At 39.2% G+C, this 12,280-nt stretch overlaps 1 protein-coding gene across 2 annotated transcripts in view; it reads left to right on the top strand.

The window, feature by feature from the left end:
- RNF144A (ring finger protein 144A) overlaps positions 1–5,993 on the top strand; it is a 97,237-nt gene extending 91,244 nt beyond the window's left edge. For both annotated transcript variants that reach the window (XM_063915456.1, XM_063915455.1), the window contains exons 7-8: positions 2,638–2,727; positions 5,148–5,993. In XM_063915456.1, the coding sequence (XP_063771526.1) occupies positions 2,638–2,727; positions 5,148–5,279 (222 nt within the window). In that variant the 3' untranslated portion in view covers positions 5,280–5,993. The remainder of the gene's footprint in view (positions 1–2,637; positions 2,728–5,147) is intronic.
- The last annotated feature ends 6,287 nt before the right edge of the window (positions 5,994–12,280 follow it).

Here is a 12,280-nt window from a genome sequence, read left to right as displayed (position 1 = left end):
GACAGAAAAGAGCCCCAGTTCGTACTTGCCTACCTGACCCTCTCCATGAGGGAGAAAATACTCTGTTCCTGGACTTTCCTGGTAATGTATGATTGCCATCACCTGTGGTGAAACCCCTTTCTTATGAAATAACTAGGTCACCACAGGTGATGGAAATCATACATTACCAGGAAAGTCCAGGAACAGAGCATTTTCTCCCTCATGGAGAGGGTCAGGCAAGTATGCCCCAGTTACTCACAGTCATAGCCATTTAATGAATGATGTTCTTTGTGAGTTTGGCCTGCACGCAGTTTTGGAGCACCATACTCTCGATTTACGTACTTCCAATTCTGTTTGATACACTTTTTGTTTAAGGACTCGTTCACACCTACTGTATATGGTGTTTCTGTGCTTTTCACAAATATATAAATGCATGAACAGTACTTTACAGTCCAATAGTGTCATTACAACAATTGCATTCTGCATTTTTAATGCCGGTTTAAAAATGTTAGACCGTTGCACAACCTAATTCTTATGCATCAACGCTCACTAACCGTACAACATATTGTGTAACACATGAAAATTCATTACAAATGCATGACTAAAAAGCATCTAAAATGCATGAAAACTTAATTTTCATGTATTTTACCCATATTCCTAACACACCTGTGTGAACGGGCAGTAAAAGTTCTCCAACGTTCCCGAACCCTGTGAAATGTTAATACAGGTTGAGTATCCCATATCCAAATATTCCGAAATACGGAATTTTTTAAGTGAGACTGAGATAGTGAAACCTTTGTTTTCTGATGGCTCAATGTACACAAACTTTGTTTAATACAATATTTTTAATAACTTTGTGTATTATAAGACCTTCAGTCTGTGTGTATAAGGTGTATATGAAACATAAATTCATTGTGTGAATGTACACACACTTTGTTTATTGCAAAAAGTTATTAAAAATATTGGCTAAAATGACCTTCAGGCTGTTTGTATAAGGTGTATATGAAACATAAATACATTCTGTGCTTAGACTTGGGTCCCATCGCCATGATATCTCATTATGGTATGCAATTATTCCAAAATACGGAAAAATCCGATATCCAAAATACATCTGGTCCCAAGCATTTTGGATAAGGGATACTCAAACCTGTATAATATTTTTTTTAACCAATTTGCTGTCAAAAATCAAGCAGGACTTGCCCTTCACATACATCTTAAGATTGCAGACCAGTCCCTCTCATCCTCCGCAGTGATGGCTGCCCCCCCCCCCCTCCCAAAAAAAAAAAAAAGAATACCATACCTCCCAGTCCTGAGTAAAAAGCATGAGCGTATGGAAATAAAGTCCCTATATAAGTCCCACCATGGTATCTGGATGGCACACACGTGTTTGAAATTAGATTTGAAATTAGATGCCCCCACAGAAGTTGTTGCATTGTGATTAGTTGGATCACCACGCAATGTCCCCTGCACTACAGAAAATCATGGAGCAAAGGGATAGGGGAAGATCTCCCACACTCTTAAATTTAGGGGCACCCACAACTGAAAGAGTGGTCTCCCCTTTTTCAAATGATGCGACTCCCTAGTAGGTATTGCTACCTTATGCTACAGAAAACATTCATTGTATGTATATTGGTACAGGATACTGCTCGACCTTTCACCCCTACAATTGCATTTGTACACCTGGGGGGTGGGGATTTTGTTATGATATCCCGGTAGTCGGGATCACAACGAACAAAATCCTAAAGGTGGGTACACACTGGAAAGATATATCTGCAGATCAATTGATCTGCAGATATATCTATGGACGGATCGGACAGTGTGTTGAGCATACACACTGCCCGATCCATCGGGGACTGACGTCATGAACTGGGCGGGCGTGTACACACGCCCGCCCAGTTCAGCTGTCAATCACCGCCGGCCTCCGCTGCATGTGTACGGGCTGTCGGCCGACCGCCGTACACACACAGCGTTAGATATATTGGGCGTCCGCTGTGCTGCGGGGCCGACGCGATACGTCTGTGAACGACTGAGTTCACAGACTTATCGGCCGTACACACTGGCCGACGGACCCGCGATATATATCGCCCGTTCAAGAGAATGGGCGATATATCGGCCAGTGTGTACGGGCCTTAACTCTGAGAATGGCGGTGGCTTCCGGGTAAGCATTTACCCTAACCGTCCCCTCCTGCAGTCTAACTCTAACCATCCCTTCGTGCAGTCTAACTCTAACCCCATTGTACACTACCTCACCCATACTAGCCAAAACACATCTGGGACACCTTTGTTTTGAGAGAAGGGAGTCGCCTCTTTCAAACAATATCCCCACTTTGTAATTGTTGTCTGGTGAGAACCAGATAGTAACGGTAACACACGCAAAAAATAAGATTTTCCATAAATTGGGGGGCGGTTCTGATATCAGATCTTCCCACATCTTGTGCTAAACAAAAAAGCATATTTCCTCAATCAATACGATTGGTTTGGTTTTCCAGTTTAAAACATGGCAGGCCTTGTTGGGCTACTCTATTATTCCAACACATTGTAAGCATTTAAATCAACATGGTGAATATTAGCAAAGTAATATAAAAAAATGTGTTATCATTTTTAAGTGCAGATTTAATTTTTATTCTTGTTAAATATAATATATTTTTGCTTTACCAGGATGATTTCCTGCTCATACATTATGATAAAGGGCCTTGTCGGAACAAATTAGGTCATTCCAGGGCTTCAGTCATATGGCACAGGACACAGGTTGGTGAAAATGTTGTGTAGAATTTCATTCAACAATTTGAATTGGAAAATATCAGCAATTATAAAGGTATCTTTGTTTATACAGTGCATGTAAAGCGTGATCAATGGTTAACAGTGTTTGCATATTGTGACAGTTAAATTTCCACATATTTATTCTATGATTTGCAATGTTCCTTTTAGACTGCTGTATACTTGCATCACTTGTCATTTTTTGCTGACCAGCGCCCCCTTGTGTTGTAAAAATAATATACATGTAGACATACACAAAACAATTCTTTCATTTCATGATATGCTAGTGCTGAAATATTAAAATACATAAAGATAGAATTCTAAATTAATAATGCTTTAATAAAAATAATTTTCAGATTTGATCATTACTTTGTATTGTTATTTACCGGTATTTTTTTTTTTTAATAGGTTTTACTGGTACTATTACTCAATACCTATGAACTGTGCCAAGACAGTGTATTGTTAGGATGATGATGATAATACTAATAGTACTATACTGTTTTAGACATTTGATGATGGCTATTTAGATGCCTCTTCTCAAACAGTTAAGGGCCATATTCACGGGCCGATTTGTGGAGAGATGTGTGCTGAGCGGTTCGCTTAGCACACATCTCTCCCCCCGCTCCGCACAGCGCGATGTGTGCTGAGCGTGCGGGGGGGAGGGGCGCTTACTTCACCCAGCGGGTGAAGTGAGCGACCTGCTAGATTGACCTGCATGCAGGTCAATCTAGCACCAGCAATAGCGATGTGCGGGGCTGCGCATCGCTATCGCTGTGAGGGGTACACACGGAGCGATCATGCTTAAAATCGAAGCAATCTAGTCAGATTGCTTAGATTTTAAGCAGCGATCGCTCTGTGAGTACCCCCCTTTAGTACAAATCTGGTCTATTTATACTAGTTTTATAAATCAAGTTTAGTCTAGTAAAGAAAAAGGAGAAGAGAACAAGTTTGGCTATGTGAAAAAGGAAATCATTATAAGCTCACACATATACAGCTAAACCGACATATTGAGAATCCAGTCTTTTAGGATTTTCTATCCACTTGCTTCTAATGAGGTCTATTTACTAAGTTCTGGATGTGGTTAAAGTGGCCGGAGATAAAGTACCAGCTAATCAGATCCTAACTGCCATGTCACAGGCTGGGTTTGAAAAATGACAGTTAAGAGGTGATTGTCTGGTACTTTATCTCCATCCAAAGTTGAGTAAAGAGACCTCTATGTCATTACTGGTATTTTCAGCATAAGTCTTACAAGATCTGTCACACTGCCCCTAGTGGTAGATATCTGACATTTCCAACAACATACACTATACCAATTAAATGTTTTTCTTTTTGTTTTTTAAATCAAAGTTTAAAAAAAGTTTAAATAAAAAAAACTAAAGTAGGAAAGAAAGAAAAACACAGACACAGAAAAACATTTAAAACATTTTATCACTGTAACTTTTTATGTTTAGTGATAACATGTTTTAAATATGAGCAGAATAGAATAAGAGGTGTTTATTGTAGGTTAGGAATTTTCATGAAATTACTGTAGCTCAGGGAAGAATAACGAAAGCCTTCAGTCTCTTTCAGTAGTGCTGAAGAGGGGGGCGGGGGGGTTGGGAGGGGGGGGGGGAGAGTGCGTTACTAGTTACCCAGGCCTGGGCATGCTGTGAAGCCGTCTGTGCCATGAATGCTCTACCATTTTTTTTTCTTTTGGAAGGGGTATGGCCACGCCTCCCCAGATTTGGTCATGCACCCTTCAGTACCCGAGCCTGCGAGCCTGTGGTTGTTCTTGGTGGACCGAGTCCCCTTCAAATGCTTATACGTTCATAACTTGGTACAAAATAAATCTGTCTTCTGTCTTGAAAAAACAATGGGAGTATTCAATAAGTGCAGTTTTTTTGACCAGTTGAAAATAAATTCACTTTTCGCCTGTTTTTACATTCGACCTATTCAATGCCCGTGCCATTTTTTCCACTGGTCGAAAAATCCAGCACTGGCAAAAACCACGTGTATCGACGGTGAATTTGCCTGCCGATACACGTTTTGGCAAATTCATGGGTGTTTTCGCACGTTTTGGGCGCAATTTTTGCCCATGCTGATTTAATGAAAAAAAAGTGAAAATGGATTAAAAAAGGGCAAAAATGCCCGAAATTAAATGCACTGTGTTGAATTAGTGCCGTTTTTTCGACCAGACGAAAAAACGGCACTTAATTGAATACCCCCCCCCCCATGAACATTAGCTTGGCTATATTTAAAAAAAACTTGGTAAAAATTACACAAATTATGAAGACTTTTATGGTTATCTTTGTGGTGTGCAGACACAAAGTTTGGAACAATATACCAGATGATATATAAACATTCTACCATGAGAAATATATACTATATATACTGTACTACATCTAACACTCACTTTATACTCTCTTCTGCAGGTGGTTGGGATATTTGCAGGATTCGGCCTTTTGCTCTTAGTAGCGTCACCTTTCCTGTTATTGGCCACCCCATTTGTTCTGTGCTGTAAATGCAAATGTAGTAAAGGGGACGATGACCCTTTACCAACTTAACACTAAGTGGAGTCGTGGATTAATACTCCTTCCCAGTACACTGTTTATGGCTGCATTTTACAGGGGCATTTTCCTGGCTCAAGCAGCCTTCGGAGACGCTGACTGCGCCATTGTACTAAAGTCACCTATTCTTGCTGTGTCTGGAATTTCTCTAGCGCCGTGATGTCTACGTTGCCGAAGAGATATGAGGATTCGTGCGCACAATGTACAGAAGATCTGCAAAACCCACTTGTGTAATTGATGTGTGCTCTGACATTTATTTAAAAAGTTGATGCACATTTGCCCATTTTTTTTTTATATTTGTAAACTTATCCTCATCCATGTTTTTACTTTATGCATTCCGTATTTCTTACATACATGTATTTTATTATTTTTATTTGATTTGGGATATTTTGCTATAAAATGCTGCATATTCCTTAAACTGCGTTGATCTTAAAGGGAATGTTTTGCTGTTGATTTAACTGTTTTTGGAAAACATATGTTATGGTACAAATTGCACTGAGCCTCCATTTGTTGCGTGCATCACAGTCGCAGTCTGGATCTACCAAATGTTCATTGCATTTTTTTACATGTATATTTTTATTCCAAACATGCTTATTTGTACATTTTCACTTTTTTATGTGTATATTTTGTTGGCCAAACATTTTGTTAAATCAACAACACATTGCAATGTGTAAATTGGTAAATACAGGTTTTTCTATTTAATTTGAGGTATGTGTTTGCCTCTAACGTACCATGCAGATTTTCACTCTCTCCACACGTGCGTCTAATTGGCTATTTGTCCACCTAGCGAATTTAAAGGTGCGCACCCCATGTTTTTGGGTTTAAAAATACTCCCATAAATTAATTCTCCATTGTCCAAGTAGCATTGTAAGTGCTATTTGTCACTTTCATAAATCCACTAGAAAAGAGTTAGGGGGTGATATGTTACAGAGAGATAAAGTACCTGCTTATCAGCTCCTATCTGCCATACAGGTTGTGTTTGAAAATGGCAGTCACATGGCAGTTAGTAGCTGATTATCTCTGTCCACTTTATTTCCTTCCAAGGCTTAGTACATAGGGGTCTGTTTACTAAGCTTTGGCTGGAGATAAAGTACCAGCCAATCAGCTCCTAACTGCCATGTCTCAGGCTATTTTTGAAAAATGACAGGAGCTGATTGGCTGGTACTTTATCTCCATCAAAGGCTTAGTAAATAGACCCCATAGTCTCCAAAATTCCAACCAACCAGCTCCTGTTATTTTTCAAACCCAGCCTGTAACATGATATTTAGGAGCTGATTGGTTGGTAGTTTATCTCTCTCCAAGGCTTAGTACATACCCTTAATGAGAAACTGCCTGTGTATACCATAGGTACAGGTAATCTTGTCTGATACATATGGCAATTAATTTCATGTCCCCATGAATCTGATAATTTTCTGTATTGTCTATAGAAAGATACAGAGAATTTGTTTCATGAAAATATATATTTTTTTAAAGTATTCAAGGTCTAAGTGAAATGAGCACATTTGTTCTTCTACATGGACCCATTCTCCTTTTTTATTGCTGGAGGCACAAGAAAACCAGGGTGCTTTAATTTTTTTTTTTTTTTTTTGTATATTTCAGCATTCAGGTCTGTGTTTGGTGCATGACCCAGTATAAATGTGTCCTCATACACCTGTCCTTTTAGTGGCATATTATGCGAAACACTTGGTGCGGCTTAAATGCTCCAGTTTGGGTAGCAATTCCCATTTTCGTGTACTCTTTTCTGAATTTTAGGTCTTAATTCACTAAAAGTTCACTAAGGGCCTGATTCAGAGTTGTATGCAATGCTGATATTTGCAGATTTGGTTGGGTTTTCTTGTACTGCACATATGTCCTGAAGACTTACCGATGGCGGTAGCAGTGAGGATTTACAGATAGTGATTGACAGTAAATGAGGGTTTGCCGGAGATAACAGAGGGTGACGAGTCAAACGCAGGCGTGTCGCGACCAGTTCAGCAGCAGTTCTGAGCCTGCAGCTCACACAATAGAAATGACAATAGTTACAATAGCTCTTTTAAAAATAAAAAAAATTGTTGGTGCTGAATACTAAAAAGTGTGTATGTATATATGTGTGTATGTATATGTTTAATACAAATTGAGAAATACAGATGAATAACATAAAAAAAGGAAATAATAACAGCTAGTCCCTAATACCGAATGAGTGGCCAGATTCAAACCAATATAGGTAAATAAAACAAAAAGCGTGGAGCGGCGCTTATAAAAAATGTGTATTCAGAAGTCAAGACATGTTTGTAGAGAAAAAATATAATATATATAATTATTGTGATTGTCCATAAAAAAGTACATACAGTTTTTAAGTGGAAGTCAAATGTTCAAGTCTAATTCCAACAGGACTTGATTGGACCTCAATGTGGAACGGTTATTCAATGGAGCTTGAACCACCAGATAATATATTCAGCAAGATAATGACCTGGAAGATACCCTCTCACCAGAGAAGACACCCCAAACACTGCACCAGAGTCCTTTTAGTCCCTTTAGTAATAGAATATCTGACATTTATTTATGACGTTCAAATAATATTGAACGTCATATTTAAAATAATATAGAAATTCATTATTACATTCTAAAATAGGTGTGGTCCCATTTATCAACCACATCACAATGGCTCTGACGGCTTACTTTCAACAGATATTCAAATGATCGATATTGTGACCGATGTGTTTCTGAAGGTGGAATTAAGATGTCGCTAGTGGGCGGCTCAATTCAAGTCCCATCGGCTGCGTCATTTGCATATTTTCCCCAAATCACTGGATACAGGATTGCACTTGCAATGGGACTTGCATCCACCTATATATCCGCCCCTATGTAGCTAATGATACACTGAGGGCCTGATTCAGAGGAGTACGCAAAGCTGACGGAACTGAGCGATTATCAGCAAACTGCGCATGCTCCTGTAGCACTGCGCGTGTGTCATGGTGCCACTGCGAACCTGCATGCAATGAGCATTCCTGCGCAAAGTGATTGACAGGAAGTAACCGTTTGGGAGTGTTAACATATTGTTAGTGGAGTGGTTGTTACAACGCAGTTGTGTCATGGTTGTTTTCAAGGCGTGTATCTGATATCTGCTGCGAGCCCTAACATACAAAAATGTGTCCAGTCTGCATAGCCAGAGGTCTACTTTTATGCCAGATGATTCTTGTACTTGTGTATAGGCTGCGACTATTTGGCTCTGGTGGGCAGTGAACCAAACAGGAATAAAGAAATCTGCTCCCCCAACACAGAGGTATTGTTTCTGCAGGCAAAGGGAATAGGAAGCATATCCACAGCAACAGAAGATAATTCAGATCAAAACCAAATAAAAATAGGCAGAGAGAAGAACATAGCTAGGAACAGAAAAAGCACAAACAAAACTCTAAAAGCTATGTGTGCAAATGCTAGGAGCTTAGGAAATAAAATCCCAGAACTAACTGCAATAATGACAAGGGATGATCTAGACATTGTGGCAATTACAGAGTCATGGTACAATGAAAATCATGACTGGGACATAGCTATACCGGGATATACTTTATTTAGGAAGGACAGAATTGGAAAAATCGGAGGAGGGGTAGCAATGTATGTAAAAAATGCCATAAATACTACATTAATACAAAGTATTGAAGAAAAAACTGAGGCCCTTTGGGTGACCATAGAAACAGGGGAAAAGTTGATTATTCGTATTGGCGTGATATACAGGCCACCAGGTCAGGAAGAGGAACTTGACAAGAACCTATTGCAGGACATAACTAAAATGGCATTAAAAGGAGAGGTAATAATCATGGGAGACTTTAATCTTCCTGATGTAAACTGGGAGGTGTCTGTTGCTAGTTCCACTAGAAGTAGGAACATTTTAAATTCCCTTCAGGGAGCATCCCTCCACCAATTGGTGAGGGAGCCCACTCGGAAAGACGCAATATTAGACTTAATACTTACAAATGGAGACAGATTATCGGACGTAAAAGTGGGTAAAAACCTGGGATCCAGTGATCATCAAGCAGTATGGTTCAGCATTAAGACAGAGACTGACTCGTCCCATACAAAAACAAAGGTGTTGGATTTTAGGAAGGCTGATTTTGTAGGGATGGGAAAATGTGTAAGAGATTCTTTGGCAGAGTGGAGGAACTTGGAAACAGTGCAGGAGAGGTGGGAAACATTAAAATGTGCAATATTGAAGGCAACAGACCTTTGTATCAAAACTGTTAGGAAAAACACAAGGAAAAGGAAGCCAGTGTGGTTTGCAAAAGAAGTAGCAAATATTGTGAGAGCAAAAAAGAAAGATGGCTTTTAGGAAATATAAGCAGACACAAAATAATGAAGACAAAAAGATATATCTTGTTAGACAGAAGGAGACAAAGAAGGTAATCCGATGTGCAGAGGGAAAAGCTGAGGAGAAAATGGCCCAGTCAGTGGGTAAAGGAGGCAAAACTTTTTTTAGGTATATAAGCGAAAGGAGAAAAACAAAAGGCGGAATTATAAAACTAAAGACGGACACTGGGAGTCTTGTTGAAGGAGACAATTTAATAGCAGATCATCTTAATGATTATTTTTGCTCAATATTTACTACTGAAAGAGAGGGAAAGGGGCCGCAGTTAAGTTGCAGGGATATTCAGGAAAATGAAACAAGTACATTTACAGAGGAGAAGGTCCTAACAGAACTCTCAAAGCTGAAAGTGGACAAATCTATGGGGCCAGATGGGATACATCCAAGGATACTAAAAGAACTTAAAGAGGTGCTGGTAGCACCATTGACAGAATTATTCAACCAGTCATTAGCTACAGGAGTAATTCCAGGGGACTGGAAAAGAGCAAACGTAGTCCCACTGCACAAAAGTGGAAGCAAGGAAGAGGCAAACAACTACAGACCAGTGAGTCTTACATCAGTAGTAGGGAAATTGATGGAAACACTCTTAAAAGAAAGAGTTGTAGATTATCTCAAATCCGGCAATTTACTGGATCCCAAACAGCATGGATTCACTGGGGGGAGATCATGTCAAACAAATCTTATTGACTTTTTTGATTGTGTGACTAAAGTGATGGATAAAGGTGGAGCCATGGATATAGCTTATCTAGACTTTAGTAAGGCTTTTGACACAGTTCCACATCGCAGACTGCTAAATAAACTTGAAAGTTTGGGATTGGATATTAGGATTATTGAATGGATAAGATCTTGGTTGAAGGATAGAAAACAGAGAGTTGTGGTAAATGGAGTGCATTCACAGGAGGGAAATGTTACCAGTGGAGTACCCCAGGGATCTGTACTTGGACCAGTGCTTTTTAATATCTTTATTGGTGACATTGCAAATGGCATTAAAGGGAAAGTATGCCTTTTTGCAGATGACACAAAGATATGCAACAGGGTAGACACACCAGGTGGGGTAAAACAAATTATTGAGGATCTAGGTAGATTAGAGGAATGGTCAAGAGTCTGGCAATTACAGTTTAATGCCAAAAAATACAAAATCATGCACTTGGGTCTCAAAAATCCTAAAGCTAAATACAGTATTAATGGCACTATACTGGAAACTACTGAGGAGGAAAGGGATCTAGGACTCACTATTTCAGATGACTTAAAGGCAGGTAAGCAATGTAACAAGGCAATGAGGAAGGCTAGTCAGATGCTTGGCTGCATTGGGAGAGGAATCAGCAGCAGAAAGAAAGAAGTAATAATGCCACTGTATAGGTCATTGGTACGGCCTCATCTAGAATACTGTATTCAGTTCTGGAGGCCATATCTTCAAAAGGATATTAATACATTAGAAACTGTACAACGGAGGGCAACTAAAATGGTGCATGGCCTACATCACAAAACATACCCAGAAAGACTAAGAAATCTCAATATGTATAGTTTGGAGCAGAGAAGAGAAAGGGTGGACATGATAGAAACTTTCAAATATATCAAGGGTTTTAACAAAGTCCAGGAGGGAAACATTCTCCAAATGAAGAGAAGCAATAGGACACGAGGACATGCACTGAGACTGGAGGGGGGGAGGTTCAGGGTAAAATTTGCGGAAAAATTATTTCACAGAAAGGGTAGTGGACAAGTGGAATAGCCTCCCATCAGAGGTGGTAGAGGCTAAGACAGTAGAGCAATTTAAACATGCATGGGATAGACATAAGGATATCCTTACAAAGAAATAAGGATCAAATAAGGTTAGAGTTAAAAATAATATAAAAAAAAAAAAAGGGGCAGACTAGATGGGCCAAGTGGTTCTTATCTGCCGACAAATTCTATGTTTCTATGTCTCTTTTCCATTTCTGGGCCGCAGTTTCACTTGCTGATATCTGCAGTTGCATTGCGTAGAAAATCGCACTTGCTGCTACATTATCATCCATCTCTGAATCAGGGCCTAAATAGGATTAGTATTTTTTGTCTCATATTAATCTGGATTAAGTATAAAAATGCATGGTGCAAGTCACTCAACTCTCTGTCTTTTTACCCAGATTGCATTTTTTCCCCTCTAAATTTTGCTCTAATAGTATACTACATTGTAAATAGTGTAATGCACTTAGGGTTAGTATTCTTGTCGCAAAAGAATTTTAAGAAAAATCACATGACACATCTAAGTCGTAAAGTCAGTGGCGCCAAATGGGTCTGTTTGGCGCTACTTGAGGGTAGGTGTATGTGGACACATCTGTAATCATCACACAATCCATTAATTGTCAGCGGCAGAGATGTTGGATTAGAATTCCTTCTGCGATGTTCGTTCTTCATTCCAACAATATTTACTTTTTGTGCAAATGGTTAAGTCTTGAGTGTGCAACTTCTTTACTTTCTAACAAATAACAAAGACCATTTCTTATAATCAAATTGTGGTATACATTTTTATATTGTCCATTCATGCGTTTGTTCACAATTTCCTTGGCTTTTGAGTCCAGTGAAAAGGCTACTTTGGTGACCTAAAATAAATGAATGGTTTACTTTTTGGCATTCAGTGATACAGTAATTCCCACAATGCATGTAACAGTCTGAGCAGTTGATCTGT

This window comes from Pseudophryne corroboree, chromosome 4, assembly GCF_028390025.1.
Source record: "Pseudophryne corroboree isolate aPseCor3 chromosome 4, aPseCor3.hap2, whole genome shotgun sequence".
Taxonomy (NCBI): Eukaryota; Metazoa; Chordata; class Amphibia; order Anura; family Myobatrachidae; genus Pseudophryne; species Pseudophryne corroboree.
Note: the sequence above shows the minus strand (reverse complement) of the source record. Positions and strands in the feature narration are given on the sequence as shown.